This window comes from Acinonyx jubatus, chromosome E4 (genome assembly GCF_027475565.1).
Source record: "Acinonyx jubatus isolate Ajub_Pintada_27869175 chromosome E4, VMU_Ajub_asm_v1.0, whole genome shotgun sequence".
Lineage (NCBI taxonomy): Eukaryota > Metazoa > Chordata > Mammalia > Carnivora > Felidae > Acinonyx > Acinonyx jubatus.
In genome coordinates this window covers 454,272-477,613 of record NC_069395.1, presented here as the reverse complement: position 1 = coordinate 477,613, position 23,342 = coordinate 454,272, and the positions used below count along the sequence as shown (strand labels likewise).

At 49.8% G+C, this 23,342-nt stretch overlaps 3 protein-coding genes and 1 long non-coding RNA gene across 19 annotated transcripts in view; 2 read left to right on the top strand and 2 right to left on the bottom strand.

Annotated features, from left to right (window-relative positions):
• Positions 1-13,311, top strand: part of NUP210L (nucleoporin 210 like) — an 82,908-nt gene extending 69,597 nt beyond the window's left edge. For 13 of the 14 annotated variants that reach the window (XM_053209349.1, XM_027048593.2, XM_053209342.1 and 10 more), the window contains 7 exons: positions 3,823-3,949; positions 6,772-6,921; positions 8,309-8,559; positions 9,235-9,436; positions 12,093-12,197; positions 12,944-13,018; positions 13,096-13,311. In XM_053209349.1, the coding sequence (XP_053065324.1) occupies positions 3,823-3,949; positions 6,772-6,921; positions 8,309-8,559; positions 9,235-9,436; positions 12,093-12,197; positions 12,944-13,018; positions 13,096-13,217 (1,032 nt within the window). In that variant the 3' untranslated portion in view covers positions 13,218-13,311. Of the gene's footprint in view, positions 1-3,822; positions 3,950-6,771; positions 6,922-8,308; positions 8,560-9,234; positions 9,437-12,092; positions 12,198-12,943; positions 13,019-13,095 lie in introns of those variants that run through there. The other variant, XR_008293172.1, reaches the window with a different exon arrangement.
• A 485-nt stretch (positions 13,312-13,796) lies between these two features.
• On the bottom strand, positions 13,797-14,886 carry RPS27 (ribosomal protein S27). Its single transcript, XM_027048622.2, has 4 exons — positions 14,768-14,886; positions 14,396-14,504; positions 14,183-14,293; positions 13,797-13,885 (listed from the first exon to the last, which is right to left on the bottom strand). Exons 1-4 carry the CDS (start codon positions 14,771-14,773, stop codon positions 13,857-13,859), a joined length of 255 nt encoding a protein of 84 aa, XP_026904423.1. The 5' UTR covers positions 14,774-14,886; the 3' UTR covers positions 13,797-13,856.
• A 4-nt stretch (positions 14,887-14,890) lies between these two features.
• Positions 14,891-22,963, top strand: RAB13 (RAB13, member RAS oncogene family). 3 transcript variants are annotated; one of them, XM_027048621.2, is made up of 9 exons: positions 14,891-15,089; positions 18,206-18,266; positions 19,052-19,112; positions 19,348-19,425; positions 19,533-19,622; positions 19,711-19,776; positions 19,878-19,931; positions 20,109-20,222; positions 20,664-22,963. In XM_027048621.2, exons 3-8 carry the CDS (start codon positions 19,110-19,112, stop codon positions 20,184-20,186), a joined length of 369 nt encoding a protein of 122 aa, XP_026904422.1. In that variant the 5' UTR covers positions 14,891-15,089; positions 18,206-18,266; positions 19,052-19,109; the 3' UTR covers positions 20,187-20,222; positions 20,664-22,963. The 3 variants fall into 3 exon arrangements, with proteins under 3 accessions (XP_026904422.1, XP_053065351.1, XP_014941004.1); XM_015085518.3 differs by lacking the exon at positions 14,891-15,089 and adding an exon at positions 16,787-16,922 and having other exon boundaries at positions 20,664-22,675; XM_053209376.1 differs by lacking the exons at positions 14,891-15,089; positions 19,052-19,112; positions 19,348-19,425; ... (3 more) ...; positions 20,109-20,222; positions 20,664-22,963 and adding exons at positions 16,069-16,922; positions 18,515-18,544; positions 18,954-18,992.
• On the bottom strand, positions 16,919-19,569 carry LOC113596218 (uncharacterized). The gene is made up of 3 exons (XR_008293177.1): positions 18,911-19,569; positions 18,602-18,743; positions 16,919-17,856 (listed from the first exon to the last, which is right to left on the bottom strand). It is a non-coding gene; the product is annotated as an uncharacterized LOC113596218 (long non-coding RNA).
• Positions 22,964-23,342: the final 379 nt, after the last annotated feature.

Below are 23,342 nucleotides of genomic sequence, written 5' to 3'. Positions count from 1 at the left end.
TTCCTGACAGATTATATATAATGAGTGTGAGAGAATCAAGAATGACTTCAGGTTTAAGAAAAAAAAAAAAAAAATGATGGGGGAGGGGCATTAAGGAATCTCCTCCTGAAATCATTGTCACACTATATGCTAACTAACTTGGATGTAAATTAAAAAAATAAATTTTAAAAAATGACTTCAGGTTTTTGATTGAATAACTAAAAGGACAGAATTGCCATTACTTGAAATGCAGGTGAAACAGTTTTGGTGAGAAGAGTCTGTCTGAGGCATGTAAAGTGGAGGGTCTACTAGATGTCAAATGGATGTGTGACATAGCTGGATGTAAAGGCTGGGAGTCACTGATGCAGAGAGGACAGAGCCCTGTGATCGCTGAGAGAAGTGAACGTAAATAAAGGGAGGGTACAAGTGCTCTGGGAGCACTCCAATGAACTGAGAACTCTGAGAAAGGAAGAGTAACCAACAAGAGGGACTTAGCAAAAAAACAACTAGGGAAGTAGGAGAAAAACTCAGATATCGGTGTCCTGGAAGCCAAGTGAAGAAAGTACAGGTTTCCCCCAGTATCTGAAAGTACAGTGTTCTGTGAAACATTTTGTGGGGATTTTTGATAGTTTGTTTGTTTATTTTGAGAGACTGTGAGCAGGGAAGGGGGCAGAGAGAAGGAGGGAGATTGAATCCCAAGCAGGCTCCCAGCCGTCCATCTTGTGAATTATGAGATCATGACCTGTGTGGAAACTAAGAGTTGGAGGCTCAATGGACTGACCCACCCAGGCACCCCCATGTGAAACATTTTGTAAGCCAGAAATGGCATAAAGCAAAGAAGCAATTACCATTTATTTATATAGAAAAAAATTTTTGAGCATTCCCAGACCAAAAAAACAAAAACAAAAAAAACCCCAATTCTCTTAGGCTTTTCTTTTTCTTTCTTTTTTAATGTTTATTTATTTTCAGAATTTTTAATTTATTTTTTAATTTACATCCAAATTAGCATATAGTGCAACAATGATTTCAGGAGTAGATTCCTTAAAGCCCCTTACCCATTTAACCCATCCCCCCTCCCACAACCCCTCCAGTAACCCTCTGTTCTCCATATTTAAGAGTCTCTTATGTTTTGTCCCCCCTCCCTGTTTTTATATTATTTTTGTTTCCCTTCCCTTATGTTCATCTGTTTTGTCTCTTAAAGTCCTCATATGAGTGAAGTCATATGATATTTGTCTTTCTCTGACTGACTAATTTCACTTAGCATAATACCCTCCAGTTCCATCAACGTAGGTGCAAATGGCAAGATTTCATTCTTTTTGGAATGTTTGTTTATTTTTGAGAGAGACAGACACTGCGCAAGCATAGGAGGGGCAGAGAGAGAGGGAGACACAGAATCCAAAGCAGGTTCCAGGCTCTGAGCTGTCAGCACAGAGCCCGATGAGAGTTCCAACTCGCGGACCACAAGATCATGACCTGAACCGAAGTCCGATGCTTAGCCAGCTGAGCCGCCCAGACGCCCCTCTCTTAGGCTTTCCTGATTGCTTAGCACACATCTTGGTGACGGATGCACAAAACACATTGAGATAAAGCAGAGACGCTCAGTTCAAAGCTACAGGGCTGAATGCTGAGCTGCTAAGTGTGGCTCCCTGGAGGGCTTGTCTGCAGTAGCTCCCAGGGAGGGGCTTGTCTGTGCTGCCGCCTCTGCACGGCTTGCTGCAAAACAAATGCTGAAGGCTGTTTTTGCCTTTTTTTGTAAAAGAAAAAAATCCTCTTCAGATTTCTTTCCTTAGGGGAACCAGGTGCTAACGTCTTTCATAAAAGCAATAGGGCTTAAAGCAAATTTTCTAAAAGTGGAGGGGTTCTCATATTTCCAGGAGGGAGGGAGTGTGTGACTCTTGGTGTACAGCTTTAAAAAAAAAAAAAAATGAGGTGACATTTAAACTGAATCTTGAGATCTGAATCATGGCACACACAAAAATAAATAAAAACAAACTGAGTCTTGACAATTAGGAATCTGTCTGGCAGATAAAAGAGAAGGCATTTGATTTATATTTTAATTTTAAAAAATTGTAATTTTTTTATTTTTTGAAGCGAATGCATTTTATTCTTTTTAAAAACTTTTTTTTTATTTTAGAGAGAGGGAACACGAGCGGGGGAGAGAGAATCTCAAGCCTCCTCCCCACCCAGCCCAGTGTGGAGCCTGAGTTAGGGCTCTATCCCACAAGTCTGGGATCATGACCAGAGCCAAAATCAAAAGTCAGACAGTCAACCAACTGAACCACCCAGGCATTCAAGAAAAGGCATTTTAGACTACAGGCATAGATGTGCAAAGACAAAGATAGATGATGTTTGAAGACCAGTGAATAAATCAGGATGACTTTGGCAAAAGTTTATAAAGGTAGAGAGGGAAAATCAGATAACATCTAAAGAGAACTTGTATCATAGGCAGATAAAAGAGCTGGGACAGAGGCAGCATGAGAAGATAATTTGAGAAGGAGATTGAGAAACATCTCTGTATTAGGAAAGCAGAGAGAAAGGGGTCACAAAAGGCAAGGGAGGGACTGGTCTGTGCTGTCAGAGGCTACAAAGAAGTCAGAAGATCTCAATATCCTCGTTTGTGTACTTTGAATAATCCTCACGTAATTATTCGCTAACAGACACTCATTGAGGCCTCTTCTGTGTCAGCCCTGTGTTGGGCTCTGGAACACAAAGATGAAAAAGACAAGACTTCCCTTACTGAGCATTTAATGTAACTAAGTTGGTTTCAAGGTCCTTGAACATTTGAAAAAACAAGAAACTATGGTGGTACTGAGGAGACTGTGTTAAAATATACATTTAAGATGATATAATGTCATAAATAATGACATATAATGACAAGATTATAAATCTTTAAGTTGAAGATTTTTGGGGGGAAAGGGTCATCTTTATCTTCTCTCATTGTAATCATTAAACATTTGCCTTAAATACAAAGCACAGTACAAGGATATACAAAGTTAAACTAGAATCTCAGTTGAAGAACTTAGATTCTAATAGGAGTGATTTTTAACAAAAATAAAAATACCTGCAGTATAAGACAGAACATTACACATATATTGAAAGAAGTAAAGGACTTTGAAGTTTCAGAAAAGGTTGAGATTATATGCAAGAGAGAACACTCTGAAGAAAGTTGCACTTGTCTTCAAAGGCATTTTATTATGTGTTTATTTTTAAGATTTTATTTTTAAGCATTCTGTATAGCCAATGTGGGGCTCAAACTCACAACCCCCCAATCAAGAGTCATGTACTTCGTGGACTGAGCCAGCCAGGTGCCCCAATTTTTAAAATATTTTATTTTATTTTATTTTTTATTTATTTGTTTATTTATTTATTTATTTATTTATTTAGAGACAGAATGTGAGTGGGGGAGGGGCAGAAAGAGAGGAAGACACAGAATAGGAAGCAGGCTCCGGGCCCCTAGCTGTCAGCCTAGAGCCCGACGTGGGGCTCGAACTCACGAACTGTGAGATCATGACCTGAGCCAAAGTCAGACACTTAACTGACTGAGCCACCCAGGCGCCCCTAAAAATGTTATTTTTAAGCACAAAGGAATTTTAATAGGAAGTCCTACGGAGGGAAGATGTCAAACGGAATAATGAATAAAGATCTTTTAGCAAAAAAAAAATGTTTTTTTCTTCTCAAAAGTGAACAGATGTTGTGGTTCTCAGATATGTAATGAAGTGGAAGGGCAGTTTGCACTTGTGTGAACCAGATGCTTTTTGGCTGAATGAGTTATAAAAAGTGGAGGGGGAGGAAACAAGATTTTCTAAGAACTTAGGTACAGATTTTCCTTTGGTTTGCCGACAGGTGGTGGTCAATGCATCATCAAGATTGACGCTCAGTTATGACCTCAAGACCTACCTCACCAATAGCCCCAGTTCAGCGGTGTTTAAGCTTTTCATCACCACTGGCAGAAATGGTGCTAATCTCAAAGGTCAGGAGTCTCTTTATAGGTCTGGGTGATTGTTTCCATCTTTCCCATCCTCCTTCAATTCATTTACCCCTTTGACGAGTAATCCAGATTTCCTTCTATTTGAAAATCGACTCCACCTCAACAAATAAATCATTGATACCTATGACTGGGTATCAAAAAATGACTGGATATCAGGTTTTGAAATAGGCGCAGCCTAGTCTCTGTTTTCTTTGTAGTTATAATCGTGCCTGAGAATAGGAGGTGGCCTAAACCAGGGATTTCCAAACATGGCTGATTTTCAAGGTTACTCAAGGAAATTTTTCAAAAATACAGTCTTAGGCTCCATCCCGAAATTTAATAAGTTTGGGATAAGACCTAGGACACAATTTTTTTCAATTTGTTACAGTTTGCTGTCAAAAAAAGGTGGGGCGGGGGGAGGGGGCACCTGGCTGGCTCAGTCAGTAGAGCATGCAGCTCTTGATCTCGGGCTCCTGAGTCCGTGCCCCACCTTGGACGTAGAGATTACTTAAAAAAAAAATAGGGGTGCCTGGGTGGCTCACTTGCTTTAGCATCTGATTCTTGATTTCAGCTCATATCATGATCTTGTCATTTGTGAGTTCGAGCCCTGCATTGAGCTCCACACTGACTGCAGAGCCTGCTTGGGATTCTCTCTCTCTCCTTATCTCTGTGCACCTCCTGCACTCTCTCTCTCAAAATAAATAAATAAAGTAATAATAACAAAAATTAAAAATTTTTTAAACAGGGTGGGGAGGAAAGAAAACTAAAATACAAGAAACTCCTAGTAGATTCTAGGTGCTGTGTTAGCAACTTTTATGTATTTTTATCTCATTTAACAATCTTATGTAGTATTCATCATTTTTTAAAAGTTTATTTGTTTTGAGAGAGGGAGAATGCGCATACATGAGCGGGGGGGGGGGGGGTGGCAGAGAGAAGGGGGAGAGAGGGAAAATCCCAAGCAGGCTCCACATTGTCAGCACTGAGCCGGATGTAGAGCTCAGTCTCACAAACGAGTCATGAGATCATGACTTGAGCCAAAATCAAGAGTCAGACACTTAACCGACTGAGCCACCCAGGCGTACCAATTATCATCATTAAAAAAAAAATTTTAACATTTATTCATTTTTGAGAGTGAGAGAGAGCATAAGCAGGGGAGGGGCAGAGAGGGAGACACAGAATCCAAGGCAGGCTCCAGGTTCCGTGCTGTCAGCACAGGGCCTAACGCGGGGCTTGAATTCACGGACTGCGAGATCATGACCTGAGCTGAAGTTGGATGCCCAACCAACTGAGCCACCCAGGTGCCCCTATCATCATTTTAAAGATGAGACATACTGGGGCGCCTGGGTGGCTCAGTCAGTTGAGCGTCCGACTTCGGCTCAGGTCATGATCTCGCAGTCTGTGAGTTCGAGCCCCAGGTCAGGCTCTGTGCTTACAACTTGGAGCCTGGAGCCTGCTTCCGATTCTGTGTCTCCCTTTCTCTGCCCCTTCCCTGCTCACACTCTGTCTCTCTCAAAAAACAAACATTAAAAAAAAGAGAGAGAGAAATACTGAGTCTTAAGAGCAAGTTACGTGTGTGAGGTAACAAGTCGGTGGCAGAAGTGGTAGGTCTGCTCCACTCAAAGTCCACGTAAACCCTTTCACTCTTTTTGGGGGGGGGGGGTGGCGGTAAGAGAACACAAAACCAAGGAGAGATGTCCAAAACCTACTGTCTATAAAACTTTACTAAAAAATTTTTTTTAATACTTATTTTTGAGAGAGCACAAGTGAGGAAGGGACAGAGAGAGAGGGAGACCTAGAATTGGAAGCAGGCTCTAGGCTCTGAGTTGTCAGCACAGAGCCCAGTACGGGGCACAAACCGTGCGATTATGACCTGAGCCGAAGTCCAGAGCCAGTTGCGTATTGCTTACCATACAGAGCCACCCACCAGCTGCCCCTTGCTAAGTTTTGTTTTGTTTTGCTTTTATTTATTTAATCTCTACACCCAAAACGGGGCTGTGACAACCCTGAGATTAAGAGTCACACACTCCTCTGAGCCAGCCAGATGCTCACCCCTTAAAAAAAATTGTTTTAATGTTTATTTTTGAGAGAGAGAAAGAGAGCATGAGCAGGGGAGTGGCAGAGAGAGAGAGACACACACACACACACACACACACAGAATCTGAAGCAGGCTCCAGGCTCCGAGCAGTCAGCACAGAGCCTGATGCAGGACTTGAAGTTGTGAACTGTGAGATCATGACCCGAGCCAAAGTCAGACGCTCAATTGACTGAGCGACCCAGGCGTCCAGTTTTTTCAATTATTTTTAATGTTTATTTTTGAGAGAACACGTGAGAGCAAGGGAGGGACAGAGAGAGGGGGACAGAGGATATGAAGTGGGCTCTGTGCTGACAACAGAGAGCCCCATGTGGGCTTCGAACTTACAAACTGTGAGATCATGACCTGACCCGAAGTCAGATGCTTAACCAATTGAGCCACCCAGGCGCACCGCCCCCCCCCCCCCCAATCCCTTTTTAAAATCAAGCTACTGCTGGGGCGCCTGAGTGGCTCAGTCACTTGAGCGTCCAACTTCAGCTCAGGTCATGATCTCACAGTCCGTGAGTTTGAGCCCCGTGTTGGGCTCTGTGCTGACAGCTCAGAGCCTGGAGCCTGCTTTGGATTCTGCATCTCCCTCTCTCTCTGACCCTCCCCTGTTCATGCTCTGTCTCTCTCTGTCTCAAAAATAAATAAAACATTAAAAAAAAAATAAATAAAATCAAGCTACTGCTTCTATATGTCTCCTCTTTTATAAATTCTTATGACACCTCTTTACCTCTTCTCTGCTTCTTAGGGTCCTGTACCTCCAGTCAGGCCTTGGCCATTACAACAATACTTCTTCCTGAGACCCTTGTGGTGTGCCATGTGCAGTTCAGTAATACTTTGCTAGACATTCCAGCAAGCAAAGTCTTCCATGTCCATGCAGGTTTCAGCATGGAAAGAGGTGGGTCCCATCCCTTGAGTCTGGTGCCCTTGTTCCCATCTTTGTACAGTTGTCACTTCTTATTGGATTGCATTTATACTTTACAGTTTCATCTGCTGTAGAACTGTGGAACCTTTCTCAAGCGACATTTTTGTTCACTCCATCCAATAATATTCAACACGTCCCTAGAACACCCACCCTGTGCTTTTCTTTTGTCATTTACTGTTTTCTTCTTTGCTGGTCCCTGTTACTGCTGGGCTTTTTATCCCCAGCAAGTAGCAGTGTTTGAATGTTTATTGTTGAACTGAAGGATATTCCAAGCAGAGTACATGAACTAGCATGAAGTAGAAATAGGCATGACATTGGAATGGTTTCATATAAATCACCTGATGTAAAATGAGGATTTGTGTCAAACACAGGCACAAGTAGGATAGTGCTACAGCCCAGGCGCTTGTCCTGCAAGGCCAGCAGTGCCGTGCGAGTAACAAGCAGCTACTGAAGGCAGGCTCACTCAGCACACCGGTGGGCACTGAGAACACCCGGTGCCAGGACAGGTGCTGGATGTACAACAGGGAGCAAGACAGGGCTTTGTACCGTCACTAGTGCTGCACAGGGTGATCCATCACAGAATAGAGACCACACGGGATGCTGCAGAGTCCGAAGGAGGAGGGGCATGTGACTCCTTAGATGGGGGAGGGAGGGTTAGAGTTTGGTTTTACAGAGAAAGGGCCTGTGGAAAGGTGACGAGGAGTGAGCTAGGTATGAAGAGGCCAGGATATCCCAGGCAACAGAGAGCCTGGAGCTTGGCAGGACACAGAATGGAGGCGGAGCAGTGGGAGGCAAGGAGGGGAGGCCGGTGAAGGGGCCACGGCAGTAACCCAGGCATGAACTGATGAGATGGCAGCCCAGAGTCACAGAGGGGTAGGCGTCAGAGACATTTCGGAGGATGAGTCATAGGAAGATTTGGAGAACGACTGGATATAGGAATGAAGGAAAGGGTATCTGTCAAAAGACAACGGAGTTTGAGCATGGGTAACTAGAACAATACTATTGCCAGAAGTAAGGCCATCGAGATATGGTTTGACGGAGACATGCCTAAACCACGCACAAAGCGTCTTTCACAGACCCTCTCCTGATCTCAGCTGCTCTTGGTTATTACTTCATTCTATATCCCCTTAATGTCCCTGTTTGCACTGTGGTATTTACTACTCCCTGATATGTTGACTTCTGTGACGAGTTCAGCTGTGGGTGCCGGGGACTGTGTTTTCCTCTGGCATCCTCCTCACCAGTGGCCAGTAGTCCGCCAAGTGGAGTTCACGTTTTCTTCTGAATTTGCTTCCTATTCTAAGTCAGCTCAGATCAGTAGAGCCTCTGAACCTTCCTGCCCAGTTTTTCATCTTTTTTTCAGGTGCTTATGTCTGCCTGATCAAGGTCCGACCCCAGTCAGAAGGGCTGCTCCAGGCCCTGAGCGTGGCTGACACCTCAGTCTACGGGTGGGCCACACTGGTCAGTGAACGCAGCAAGAACGGAATGCAAAGAACCCTCATTCCTTTCATCCCAGCCTTTTACGTCAACCAGTCAGAATTGGTTCTTAGCCACAGACAGGATGTCGGGGAGATAAGAGTGCTGGGGGTGGACAGAGTTCTGGAGAAGCTAGAGGTATGTGAAGTACTGATCCAAAACATAACCGAAATCAGGGTTTTGAAAAAGGAGTCTTTATTCCTAGTCCAAGAGCAAAGGAACGGTCATTCAATGACCTGATAAAATTCAACACAGGGAGTTCTTAAAACAGAAGGAAGAAAACCTGTCCCCTTCACAATGCCAGGGGACTCTGAGTGCAAAATTTAGGTCATGAGCTGCCAGTCTGAAGAGAACGCCAGTGCCATCTGAAAACAATCGTTAGGATTCTAGTTTGAAACTTGTTTGAAGGCTATTTTCTCACAGTTCATTTTCTTCCCTCATCTACTGTAACACACCTGAATGAAACAGCAGACGACTGGGGCACCTGGGTGGCTCAGCCAGTTGGGCGTCTGACTTCGGCTCAGGTCGTGATCTCACCGTTTGTGAGTTCGAGCCCCGCGTCAAGCTCTGTGCTGACAGCCCAGAGCCTGGAGCCTGCTTCACATTCTGTGTCTCCCTCGCTCTCTGCCCCTCCCCCGTTCACACTCTCTAAGTAAAACATTCAACAAAAAAATTAAAAAAAAAAAGCAGACGACTTACTGCCAGATTGCTAACTAGGAATACAGGGCTCTTACTGTATGTGTAAGACTGGAATGCAATACTGACACAAAACTGATTTTCTTCTGTCAAGTGCCATTTTATCTTTTCTCCAAGGTCTTCCCCAGCTCCCCAGTTCTAGTGGTCTCTGGCCACAGGCACTCTTCCCTCACACCTGGCCTGGTGGTCTACCCCGTGAGAGTGGTCAACTTCACCTCCCTCCAGCAGACGTCACCCGTTTTCATCAACATTTGCTGTGTGCTCACCAGTCAAAGTGAGGCTGTGGTAGTGAGAGTTCTGAAGGAGAAGTCTGGTGCAGGTGAGCACTGGGGGGCCCTGCTTACAATCCAGAGGAGTTGGGACCATCTAAGTGTTTCTCAGTTTAGTTCATAAGAAACATTCAGCCACCTGAGCAAGATTACTCAAACTACCTGGGGCACGGATCTTTAATTTCCAAATCTACACAAAATAGAACCTTCGCGCAGCTTACTTATCACCGAGAGATGTTCTGTGTAACTTACGTAGTGAAGAGTAGTTATGTCAGTTTAACATGAGCTTCTCCGCGCTGTTAAACGTTTCTTCAAAAGTTGCTGGCAGATCTTTTTGCATCAGGCAAGAGACAAAGGATGATAAACCTAGAAGTCTTAGCTTTCCAAAATGCTGATTCTAGCCGTTACCCAGTTTGGAAACTGTGCCAGGTATGGCTGGGATGGGAACACATGTAGTCATTGAAAAGTGTTAGGAAAGCCAAAGAATCATCCTCCTTGTATCGTCACCTCTACTTGCATATCCCTCCGGAGAAACTGGTCTTTGAATTACTGGGCGTGAATTGGACTGGACCCTACCTAGTTCAACTCCAGTGGAAGGAAGGTCTGTTTCGGCAAGCACCTGAGATGTACTGGTCATGTCCGAAGTGCATTTTATATGCATTTTACTCTCTCATAACTCTGAGGTGAATGTTTTTCCCTTTAAGAGTTGAGGAAATGGAGATGTTCAAGTTCCCAGCACTAGAAACAATTCTCAACTCTAACCTGTGTTATCTTGTTGTTTCTAAATCTAGAGTTAATGGGTGTCTGCAAAAGCCCATGGATGGAATTCAAGGTGCCGATGACCTTCAATGGGGGGAAATACTGCACCTTTATTTTCAATGAACTTCTAACTGAAAGTTAGTATTTCCACTGACTTTATGAATATAGGCAACAGACCACAGTAACAGCAGTACGTGTGACTTTGTCACCAACAGAATTCAGATATTGTCATGTTCCAATTATTAAACTTCTCTTCAAAATTACATAAAAATTATAGTTGTTATTAGGTCTGAGGTTAGATCTTTCTTGTTGCTGGAGCATGTTGTTATATTACAAAAAGGCGTTTTAACGTTTTTGTTAAGTGTTTAACATTGCTATGTTACAAAAGTTTTTTCCACCTTGGTTAACTTTGATATAATTGGTTTCTTTTTTAATGTTTATTTTTGAGAGAGTGAGGGAGAGAGAAGGGGGGGGGGCGGGCAGAGAGGGAGACACAGAATCTGAAGCAGGCTAAGGTTTGAGCTGTCAGCAGAGCCTGAAGTGGGGCTCCACATGGCCGGAGCTGCAGGAGACGCTCCACCCAGGTGTCCCATAATTGGTTTCCTTTATTCCTACATATTTTGCTTTTTTGCATTTGAAAACATTCTGATAGGATCCACAGGCCAAGTTGTGCACAGCACAATGGTTAAGAACCCCTGCATTTCTCAGAGACCAGAGGGACCAGTGGGACTAACACAACCTCGGAGGTGGGTAGGAGTGGTCAAAGATCCAACCCAGCCTTCAGCTCATTCACACAAGTATTTGAGTGCCCACGGGTATATGCCAGGCATGGTACCTACTGCAGAAATCAGAGTTAAGACAGAGCCTGATTGGGGAGACAATTAGTTTGGGGTAGCCAGAGCAAAGAGGCACTAGAAAGGCTGTTAAATGTCACCCAAGTTTTATCTGGACTCTTACCCTGTAAACATTGCAAGCCAAAAGCTTTCAACAGTGGGACCTGATCAAGAGTTAGTATAGAGAATTTTGGTTTTAGTGCATTTATATTTAAGGCAATGTAATTGTTCTTCGGAGAGAAACGGTTTGCAAACAGTTCTGAAACAAAGTCCCAGGAGAGGGAAGACCAGTTACAAGTCCAGAGGTTAGAGGGCCTTATACCAGGGATGCAAAATAAGAACCAGGTAGAGAAGACCTAAAGTTCAGGGAGTTTGTTGGGGTAGGAGTTCATTTGTGGACGCTGAAGAATTTGAAATAACCAAAGTCAGATGCCAAGTGTGCTTCAAAAACAGGTTTTATTGGGGACAAATCAGAATGTTCCCTAGAAAGATCCTGAGTAAAAAAGGACAAGGGGACCCTTGGGATTTAAGAGGTGGTTGGTGATGCAAAGAGAGGTTTCAAGTTAGAGGGATCAGAACTACAAGTTCAGGGGCGCCTGGGTGGCTCAGTCGGTTAAGTGTCCAACTTCAGCTCAGGTCATGATCTCACGTTCAAGCCCCAGGGTCTGTTCTGACAGCTCAGAGCCTGGAGCCTGCTTCGGTTTCTTTGTCTCCCTCTCTCTCAGCCCCTCCCCTGCTCATGCCTCTGTCTCTTTCCCTCAAAAGTAAATAAACATTAATTAAAAAAAAAAAAACCTACAAGTTCAGTCGCTACCACCACAAACCTGGTGAAGAGAAGCAAGTCGCTTGGAGTTAAAGTACACAGAAAAGGTTAACGGACATTTAATGTAGCAGAGTATTTAAATGCCCGTTTGTAAGTGGAGAAATTACAAGGTTCATGGATTGCCATTTATTACCTAGGAGACAGGAGCAAGCCAAAAACAGGTAGAGGAGCCAAGTACACAACTTCCCTCCTTTTTGAGAGCTTCTGCTGGATACCCATGACCACGCGTTAAGTACAGCAACCTGCCTTGAATGCTTTTAACTGTGACCTTGTTTTCTGACCAACGCACAGATCAATGTGAAGATTCCAGTGTCCTCCAGAAGTTCCTGGGTTCTCACCAGACCATCCTCTTTACCCTCTTTGCAGTGCTAGCATCAACGGCTTTTGTTTTTCTAGGTAAGGAGCCCTTACATTCAGCACCGTGGACTTTTGACTTAAAAAAAACTGCCTTTATTTAATTTCACCAACTATTGAGAATAAAAATCAGCTGCTTATCACGTCACTCATGACAAGCAGTTGCAACTCATTCAGCCTTCTCAGCGCTAGTCACCTAGCGGATGGGAGGTCCTGCTCAACTTCCCACCAAGAAGCAGTAAACTGCATGTGACCCACCCAACCCAGAAGTGGAAACCACTGCTGAACCTGGAGAAAACGGCTCGTTTTGCTCAAATTCAGAGCTGTTCTAGATGAAACAGAAACTTAACACGCTATTGTCTATACCTGCATTTTCCTCTCACCTTTTTAAAGTTGAAACTTCTGAGAAAGAGTGCGTACACGCGCGTGCACGAGGGCGGGGGGGGGGGGGCGCAGAGAGAGAAGACAGAGGCGGAGAATCCCAAGCAGGCTCTGCACTGTCAGTGTGGAGCCCACCTTGGGGCTCAAATCCACAAAACCAGATGAGCTGAGCCAAAATCGAGAGGTGGACACTTGAATGACTGAGCCACCCGGGCACCCATAAATTGAAATACTTCTAAAATCACTGGAATGAAAAGTTCCTATGCTCTTCTTAAGTTAACTTAAAGCATTATTAACTTTTCGTAGAAGTACTTAAATATTTTGAGTTAAACTTGCTTAGTAGGGTCTTTTTCCAACAAAAACAGATCTGCCTCTGGTGACCTCTCTCTCCCTTGTTCTTTTTCTAGCATACAATGCCTTCTTAAACAAAATACAGACAGTTCCAGTGGTTTACGTACCAACCCTAGGAACACCACAACCAGGTAAACAATCAGCACCCTCACCTCTGAAAAGCTCAAATATCCATGTTTATTCATCTCTCTTCCCGCTTTATTTCTAGGTTTTGCCCCCACACGTTCTCCCCCACCTTTCACGAGTCCACAGTCCCCACCGGTCCAGAATCGGCTACAACGTTGGCTGTGGAGTGTAAGGCACGAACGTCCACTTGGACACGTCCCCTGAACTGTAGACGACTGGAAATTTCTAGCCCTAGAACAGGAGCCATAAGCCCCCAAACGAGGCTTCTGAGAATTATAAAAGGTTTTAAGCTATTCTACACTAACGTGTGTCGGACTGGGTTTTCTTAATAGTTTATTTTGAGAGAGCACGCATGCCTGCAAAAGTGAACAGTGGGAGGAGCAGAGAGAGGAGAGAATCCCAAGCAGGCTCCATGCTGACAGCAAGGGGCCTGATGCCAGCCTTGGATCCACGCGATCAGGACCGAGTCAAGATCAAGACTCAGATGCTTAACTGACTGAGCCACCCAGCCGCCCCTGGGCTGTCTTTTAGAGATCGACTGCTGGTTCCGAATTCTAAGAAAATACAAAAGTGAAAGAAATGCCTCATATACAGTATCTCAGATTTTCATCAAGCTCTTAACATGGACTCAAATGAGCCCAGCTGGATAGAAAGGTCCCAAAGGGACCCTTTAAGTGCTTGGTCACTTACTTGCCCCAAATAACTCTCAGCAGTCCACTCTTCTGGTTGTCCCTCAATACTTGAGATAGGAACTTCCTAGCAGTAAAACCAAGACAATAAACAGAACGTATCCAAAATCTGTTTATTGGGATAGTTCCCCACTCATGTTGACTCAGGGTGCGTTCAGTGCTGCTTCCGTCTGAAGGAGCATCCTGCAAGGAAAAGGTCCAGAGGTTACCGGACGGCAGCGTAGTTGCCGTAGTTGCCGCTGCGCCCCACTGGCTCTCCTCGGACGTCCCGCGGGGAGCTCGCAGTCGCTAGCTCCCGTGTTGCGCCTCATCCCCCGTCGTCCCCGCTCTAGACTGGAGTGTCCGAGACTAAGAAGGAACATGAGGTTCCCGAAACTTTTCCGGGACGAGGCGGGTAGATGGAGTCGACTTTCAAGCAAGGAAAGCACGACCCTCCCTCTAAAGCTCGCGACAAAATGACGACACCGCGCAGCGGCTCACCTTCTGTGAGCCTTGCTTTTCCTCCTGTCGGCTGGCACAGGACGGTGGAGCAGCCCACACACAGCACCACCGTCTGCGCGTGGCTGAACACGGTGGTGATTTTGTAGCACCCTGCGAACCAACAAGCGGGGAGTCGAGGCCAGCCCGGCCCCCGGCCCCCACCCCGCGCCGGCCGCCCCGGGACCCCGAGCGGCCCCCGCCCCCGGCCCTCACCCGGGCACTTCACGTCCATGAAGTAGGAGTTGGGGCTCTGCACCAGGCGCTTCTTCTTGTGCTTCCTCTTCTCCTCCTCCGGGGACGGGTGCAGGAGGTCCTTCGCGAGCTGCGGGAGGCAGACGGGCGCGGTCAGGGCGGCGGCGGGCCCCGGGCGGCAGCGGTTCCACTAGCAGCGGCAGCCCGCGCCGCCCGGCGTCCGCAGCGGGGCCGCCATCTTACCGCCGCCCCGGGCCGCGCGGCCCCCGCCCCGGGCGCCCCGGGCCCGAGCCCCAGAGCCCGCGGCCGGCCCCCGCTGCCCGTCCGCGGCGCAGGGGCGCGAGCACGCGCGGGCGGCGAGGGCTCCGCCGGGACGCGGGCCGAGGAACTCACGGGCATGTTCTCGTGGGCAGGTCGTCACCGCCGGAAAGGAGCGAAAGCGGAAATCCTGCCGCTTATATCCGCCGCCCGCCGGAAGTGACGCGCGCGCGCCCGGCCGCCATGCCGGGGTCCGCGCGCCGCCTGCGGCTGGAGCGGACGCCTCCCGCCCGGCCTGCCGAGGGGGCCGCGGCGCGACCCCAGCCAGGCCCTGCCCTTCTCGACTTCCTCCGTGTTCCCCAGCTGGTTTCCTTTGCCATGTTAACACCGCAGGAATGTAGACACGGCGGAAGCCCTCGTCCTGGTTCCCACCTCCTCGCCTACCCTCTTAACCGCTGTGAGGTTTTTTTGTTGTGTCCCCCGGCCTTTCTCCTCTGACGGCGGTCCCGTCAAGTACTCGGGTGCTCCCCGCGGCGAGTCCATCCATGACCGCCGTCAGGTCGCCCCCTCCCCGTCCCCTCGCGGCCCGCGCGGTACCGCCCACCCTCTGCAGTGCGCGCGCGGGGACGGCCGCGTTGGGACCCGTGCGACACACAGACGTGCCTGGGACAGTGTTTGCTCCTGTGGCGCAGGTACCGCCCGCGGGGCGTCGTGCAGCCTGGCGCCGGTGAGGGACGGGCGCACTTTGTTCTCAGCGCCCCGCTCGCGGCCCAGAAAGTCCCGTGAGGAAGTGACATTTAGGCCGAAATCTGAAGGACGTGGAGTCCACCGTGCGACTGTCTGGGAGAAGCCAAAACCCGGGGCCGAAGGAGCGTGGCGTAGCTGAGCAGGGGGGAGGCGAGGCGGCCAGAGAGCGCTAAGGGCTGAGCGCACGGGCTTAGTCGAGGGAGACCTGAACCCCCGGGGCTGAGGAGGCCACATCCCGGCCAACGAAAAAGTAAAAGAACGGGCAGATTTGTGTCCGAACAGTTCGGGGGGATGGCAGCGTGATTTCAAGGACGGGTGCGAGACGGCCCGGCCGGGGGAAGAAATAGGGAAACCGTGGAGTTTGTGGCACGGCTGGAAGGCCGACCGGGAGGCGAGAGGACGCGCAGAAGGGGGCTGGCAGGGGGCCAGCAGAGGCACAGCCCGGACACTGTGCGCGGACGGCTCGACTGGCCCCTGTCGGAGATGCAGACGCTTTGCATGCTGTGTTTCCACCGGCACAGCCAGCCTGTGCCCGGATCGCCGTGTTCCCACGCTCCAGCGCCCTGGTGGCCTCGTCACAGCCTTTCCGCGAGGGATGAGGGCGCGGCCTCCGCTGTGTTCTCAACATGCGCGCCTCGTCGAAAGAACGAGGCCAGACATTTTCAGTCCCAAGCTCTGTCTTGCCGCACACGGTCCCTGTTGGAGGACTGTTGCTAATGAAACCCCGAACGTGTCTCGGTCGAGACGGAGGGAGGGGTGCGGCGGGGCGGGCGGGCGCTGCGTGTTCACTCTGCTCCACCAGGGGGCAGACCCGCCCAACAAGTCGCCTTGTCTTCCAGAGCATCCCGCTCTTTTCAAACGGAGCTGGTCTCCCTACTGAGGGCTGGGAACAGCAACACCGGAATTCGCGCGCCGCCCCTACAAGGTTTCCGTCCCTTGAGTCAGCCCCCGATTTTTGTCAGCTCCCAGGGCCAGCCCCACCTCCACCCTTCTTCCCGCAAAACTTTCCCTTTTCCCCTAACTCCTCTAGAGCTCGTCCTCCTCTGCTCATTTGGGTTAAACCTCTGGTTCCATTCACCCCAGCCTCCCTGGCCTAAGACTGCCAGAGTGACATCAAAAGAGGGGAGTGATGGCAAGCCAGACGCTGTGGGTGGGAAATGGCCTGGGAGACGGGCCAGCTCGTGCCCGGGGAGCAGAAGGCCGGCCAGGCCGGGCTGCAGCCGCCGCGGGAGGAAAGGGGTGGGCGGGCAGGGGGTGGGGCCCAGAGGAGTGCCGCCTCCCCTCTATCCCGGAGCTTGGGCGGAGAGGGAGGAAAACTTCCTGGCCTGGGCTCCGGGCAGCTCCGTCCGCCAGCCCTCCGATCCCGCCTACCAGTGCCCGGAGCTTCCCCACCCCTCCCCCGGCTCCCCAGTGTCCGCCATGGCCAAAGCCTACGACCACCTCTTCAAGTTGCTGCTGATCGGGGACTCGGGGGTGGGCAAGACTTGTCTGATCATTCGCTTTGCAGAAGACAACTTCAACAACACCTACATCTCCACTATCGGTGAGCCCACTGGCCATATCCCAGAGCCCCTAATCCCCGCATGACCTCATCCTCAGGCTCCCAGATTACTCGTGGCCCCACTCTTTACCACCCCCCACCCCTCTTAGAGTGAGGCTTCTGAACTCTAGCCTCCCAACCCCTGACTCAGACCCATCCGTGGAGCGTATCTCTGGATGGTACCCAACCTCTAAACTGTCTGAGGCCTCCAGGTAACTTCTCAGTTGTGCCAGCTCCTGGGGTTCCTGGGACCACCCTTCTCCCTCACCTCCCCAAATGCACATGAACCCTTCTGGATTTCCTGCTCCACTCCTCTCCCCCACCCCCACCCACCTCCCTGTATTTCCTGTAACCCCTCTCCCTGAAGGCGGCTTCCAGTTCCGACAGCCTCTTTCTGCCTCGCTGAGTTTCAGACTCCCCCATTGCATCCCCACTGTACCAAATTACTTCCCAGTCTCCCTGCCCCTCAACTTAACTGGGGGTTTGGGGTGGGGGCTGGAACAAAGTGGCCGGGTGTGCTGGAGGATGGCCCAAGGACTGGAACCGTGAATATGCAGTCAGCCAGGCAAGGACGGTGGGAGTGGGGGGACTTTTGGGGGCTCTGAGTCAGCCTGGTGACTCAGGCTCCTCCCTAGGCTCCCAACCGGCTCTGGGGAGGTGCCCAAGTTTCCACCAAGAACACTGCCTCCCCTCCTCCCCTCTTGTCTTTCTTCATCTTCTCTGGCCTGGGAAATAAAACGAGGGGAATCTCAAGACAATTCTGGTTAGAAAAGGGAAGGAAAATGCCTCTCTATCCTAGTTCAGTCTCAGGAGAAATCTTACTTATCCTCAGATTTCTTGCTTGCAAGCCCAGCCTACTAGTTAACTCACACAGACTGGCATCAGCTACCTTTTTCCTGGCTCTTCATCCTATATGGCTGGAGCGTAGACGGTGGTTCTAAGAAAACAGAAAGGAAAAGTAATATTCTGGGGGAGACACTGAATTCTGAGAGTTGTCACCTGGTTGGCTGAGTGGATCCAAGAGGTGCCTTAAGCCTCCCTGCAGAATTTCCATCACCTACCCCCTCCCACATCCATAAAATCCATGTGAAAACAAGATGCTTGCTACCCAAATACAGGTTTGAGAAAAGTCTCTTAGTTTTATACGTGCAACAAAGTTGCTTCCCAAGTGCACCCCTGCACAGTTTCTAGCCCTGCTGCTGCTCCATGCCGGGTCTCCCCTGCACGCCCTCCTCGTCCCTGCAGAGTCTCAGCCTGAGTGATATATATCTATGCTCCACTCGTAGGAATCGACTTCAAGATCCGCACTGTGGATATAGAGGGGAAGAAGATCAAATTGCAGGTCTGGTGAGTGAACCCCCGGGACCGCTGGCCACAAACCCTCGTTTACCTCCTGTCACCCTTTCCCTTCCATTTGCCTCATTTCTCTCCCTTTCCCCACAGCTCCTTCCGGTACTTCTCCATTTCCTGTCGCCTTGCTCAGACGTCCTTCCATCCCTCTTCCTGCTCACTCAACTATTTATTTTCAGCTTTCTTGTAACTCTCTTGCCTCTCCTGGCTCCAGAGCATTCTCTGAACTTGACAAATGTCTGCAGGGCTGCCACGTGGAAATGACATTAAAGCAGGTGAGCAGCAAATGGCAGAAGTAAGACCTGACTCTGTCTGTGCGCTCCCTGAATTACCTCAAGCCCAGAAAGCTGAAGATAGAGGGCTGGGCTGTCACAGGAAGCCCGGGACTCCGAAGGTGTGCAAGTGGCTGGTGGCCTGAAAGAGGTGTTAAGATGCAACAGATAAGAGCAGGTTGTGGTTCAAGTTCTGGCTCTGCTGTGGAAGGACTTTCATTAGTTATTTAGCCTCTCCAAATCTGCGTCCCCGTTTGTAAAATAAGGACAGTAGAACGTGTCTCACAAGTGTAGGGTGAAGATTAGCAGTGCTTGCACAGAGTAATCCTGCAACAAATAAACCCGAGACCTTGTTCCCAGCTGTCTTACCTTCTTTTCCTCCTTTACTGTTTTCTGATTCTGTTCCTTTCAGCCCCCACTCTGTTGCAGAAGCTAAATTCTTAGCAGGGGGGATTCTCTCTTCGGAGAGCTGTTCCCTCTGTGCCGCCCCACAAACGTTCCGCCTCTTAGGGACACGGCTGGCCAGGAGCGATTCAAGACGATCACCACCGCCTACTACCGCGGGGCCATGGTACGGGGTGTGGGTCTGGACAAGGGATGAGGCGGTAGACTGCAGGGTTCTGAGAACCACGGGCCGCAGGGTCGGGCAGGGACGGTGTCAGGGTTATAGTGTGGGATGTGGAGGGCCCCACCTGGACTAGTGATTAGATTTGCGGGTAGGGCTTGCAGGGTCACTTGGAGGGGCAGGAAGCAGACACGGGGGAATGTGGACCAAGGCTCCATGGTGGATTCTTGCCATCTCTCAGGGCATTATCCTAGTGTATGACATCACAGATGAGAAATCCTTCGAGAACATTCAGAACTGGATGAAAAGCATCAAAGAGGTGACAACCATCCTGGAGAGACGGGGGACTGGGTAGAACCTGGAGGGTGAGGGGGCCGTGAAGGTGAGCAGGACCCAACTTTACTCCTCCTGCCCTTTTGCTCCCAGAATGCCTCTGCAGGGGTGCAGCGTCTGCTGCTGGGGAACAAGTGTGACATGGAGGCCAAGAGGAGAGTGCGGAAGGAGCAGGCCGATCAGGTGAGGCCCGGCTGGGCGGCCAAGGCGAGTTCGGACTCCAAGGGCTGCCGCCACCTTTATCCACCCGTCTCATCTCTCCACCCCACAGCTGGCTCGGGAGCATGGAATTCGATTCTTCGAGACAAGTGCCAAATCCAGCACAAATGTGGATGAGGTGAGACACACCCCGTGCCTGCCCCCCACTCCCAGAGACGGCTGTTAGGCCGCCACCGTCCCCTCCAACCTGCTCTGACCAGTCACTCCTTTCCCCCACAGGCTTTCAGCTCCCTGGCCCGGGACATCTTGCTCAAGTCAGGAGGCCGGAGATCGGTGAGTTGGTCGTGCTGGACTGAGCACAGCTGTGGGTGTGTGTCGTGTAAGGAGTGAACGCTGAGGAGGGGAGCGGTGCTAACACGGCCCGTGAGGGTGGGGCCCCTTCAAACAACGTACAATCTCAGACCCCGGCCAGCTGTTCTCACCCTGACCCCAGTGCGCTTCCACCTCTAGGGAAACAGCCACAGGCCCCCTGGCGCGGACCTGAGAGCTTGTGACAAGAAGAGCAGCAGCAGGTGCTCCCTCGGCTGAGGACCTGGGCCTGGACGCTGGGCCGAGGGCGGGCAGGTGGGGCTCAGGGGGTAGAGGTGGGTAGATGGCAGATGGCCGAGCGGGGAGCAAATGCAGAAGAAAAGGAGGAACGTGAGAGGAGAGAAGGTAGAATCGAGAGGCAGGGAGAGGCGAGGAGGAGAAAGATGGCAGGAAGTCAGAGAAGGTGAGGGGCAGGAAGGGAGGGAGGAGGGAAGCAAGGGCCCTGGGCGCCAGGCCCTCCCTGGACTTGTAAGGCAGACAGAAGTGTAAATAAACAGTTGGCTCGTCGTCATTACCGGATCAGGCTCTAGGGCCGTGTGAGGGGTGGGCTCGGTAATCCCTCTGAAGCTCTGACCCTACCACTCTGCGTGGTCTTTCTCAGCACTAGGGGCCACCACCCACACAGAGTCCCCTGGTTTGGGTAACTTTCATCAGCAGAACTGCTCTCTGCTCGCCCACCTAATTCCTGCCTCTAAGGTGGCTGGGCTGCCAGAACCTGGCCAGGTTCCTGTGACACCAGGACCTGTGTGCAGCTGTCCCTTTCCTGCGATTTCATGGACAAGAGAACAGCAAGGAGGTTCTCTGAACCCGAGGGGCTTGACATCCTTTCCATGGTGGAGATTAGAGGGTCCTTATGGGCAGAACCTTGCCTAGTATCCAGAAGGGCTCTTTCTCAGGCCTTCCCAGGGGAGAGACAGCCCTGGCCTCAAGGAAGTAACAGGACCTTGTATTGTTTATCCCATGATTTCTTTAAGCGCCTTTGCTTCTGCCAGCAGTCCTTTTAGGTGGCTAGTAGGTGTTATTTTCCACTTTTGTAGAGGAGGAAAATGAGGCACAGAAGAGGCTCATTTACTCCTAAATCTTTATTGAGCATCTAGTATGTGCCAAGCACAACAGTCAAGGTAATATAACTTTTGGGTGGAACTTTACGTGATGGACAAGCAAACCTTAACACATACTGCTCCTAAACACTGCACAACAAAGAGGCCAAACTACTGGCATGCCAAAGAACTACCACCTTGACCCACAGCCCCCTTGTGGCCCTTACACCACAGTATCGAAACAGCAAACTTCTCTCACAGGACCTTTTAACAGGATTAATGAACATATCAGATTTGGTTTAGGCAAAATACCATTAGGAGTGTAATTCGCAGATCTGAAGTTCAAGGCATTTAAGAAATCCCCATGCCTGTGGCGTGGAAGCGGATGGCATGACCCTGGGGTCAGCAGCAAGGCTTTCTGTGCTGCTGTCTCTTGTTGGTAAAACACAACACCAGGGAAGGGCCTGGCCGTGCTGGGAGGAGAACTGTGGTGTGGGCGGATAAACGTGTTAGGTGCCGAGCTTCCATGGGGTGGAGATCTTACCTGGATCACGTCTGAGCTCTGCAGTCAACGACCCAGCGAGTGTAATTTGCTCAAGGTTATGAGGAAAGACTTACGTTTCGTGAATCCCAGGAAGAACACTGACTAACCTTCACCATACCCCAGAGCAAAGATTTTAAAGCCAGTTTCAGTGTGGAGGCTTATTGTTGCTTGGTAAAGCGAGTGGATGGGAGAGCTTTGGACCCTCGCCTGTCCAGAGACACGTCGGGTTTGCTAAGGAGTAACAGCATGCTAGAAGGTTTCAGCCAAGACTTTTCCTACAGCTAAAAGCCACTGGAAAACACCCACACCTACTTTGGTAGCGCACAACTACTGATCCGCACAGATAGTAACGTAGGCGAATGAGCAAGCAGTCACAGAAAAGTAAAGCTCAGTCCTCACGGTTTTTTTGTTCAACTCCTGTGCGGTGGGCTTTCCAGTCTGATGGCTCCTGTTCTTGAGCAGCCAGCTTTACTCCCGATGGGAAGTCAGAGTTTATGGGACATTGCACCCATAAATTTTACTCCTAAAATAAAGTACTGTAGCCCTGGGGTCGTGGGAGTAGCTGTTATATTTAGGCCAGGAACGCTTCTTGGGAGAGGAGAATGTGGGGTGGCGTTAACAAAAGTCTGGGGACGAGCCCTTTCATCTTGAGAAGCGGGGGACAGATTACTATTAGTGACCTCCTTTACGTGAATTTAAGTATCTCCTTGAACTCACACGGTCCAGTTGTCTGGGAGGCTGTAGACCGGTATGTGTGTAAAACTAGGATGAAAATATGGGCAGAGTTAGATAATAACTAATGCCACACGGTAAAAGCAAGAGTGTGGGTCAAGTCTCTGCGTTCTGGATACATATCCAGGGTTAACTCCATGGGGATGGAAAGCAGGGGTGAATCTTTGGCCTTGGAGCTGAACGTCTGGGGCTCACGCCTTAGGTCTCCCACTCACTCGCTGGGTGACCTTGGACAATCCCTTATACCCTGAGCTTACTCATAAAATGGGACTGATAACCTACTCTGACTCCTCAGGAATACTGAAAATCAAACGACCTAAATGTTGGATTCAAAAACTATGACAGTAATGTGACGCGATGCAATTAGAGAATAAAGGAAATACTTTACTACACATTTCATTTCATTCGTATCTCGACAAAAAACCCTAGAAAATGCACATTAGCATTTCTGTTCTACAGAGAATGCCGAGAGGGTCCTAAAGTCCCGACTCCTCTCTGCGACTTACAATGTCCTCCCCGCACGAATGATGATCCCAACAGGCGGCAGCCGGGCGAGCTAGGACCCGAGGAGCTCGCTCAAAGCACCACCGAGGGGCGGGGTTGTTGTAAATTAACACGCGATGGGGCTGTAAACTGAGGCCGCACGTCGGGCGCAGAGATTATTAAAAACAACTTAAAAAGTAATTAACACGCGCGAAGGCGACATAATTGATCGGTGCACCGTGGGTCTCGGGAGGAGAAAGTGCAGTGTCGCCTCCCTCCCGGGGCCACCGGGGCAGGACGGGTGTCAAGCGGTAGCTAGATGGTGAATCCCAGGCTTTTCCGAGGCGGCAAAGTCCTGTTCCTCCCGTGGCGCTGCTCCCCAGCCCAGAAGGGGCCACCAGGCGACAGCCCGGGAGCCACGAACCGAGAAGCCAGACGAGCCTCGCCAGCAGGACCGTCAGGCCGCGGCGCGCCGAGCTCGACGCCGGAAGCCCGAGTCGCACGGAGCGGAGACTGAGGGCCACCTGCCCAGACGACGAGTCCCGGCGGCCACAACCCGCGCGCCTGCGCCGACCG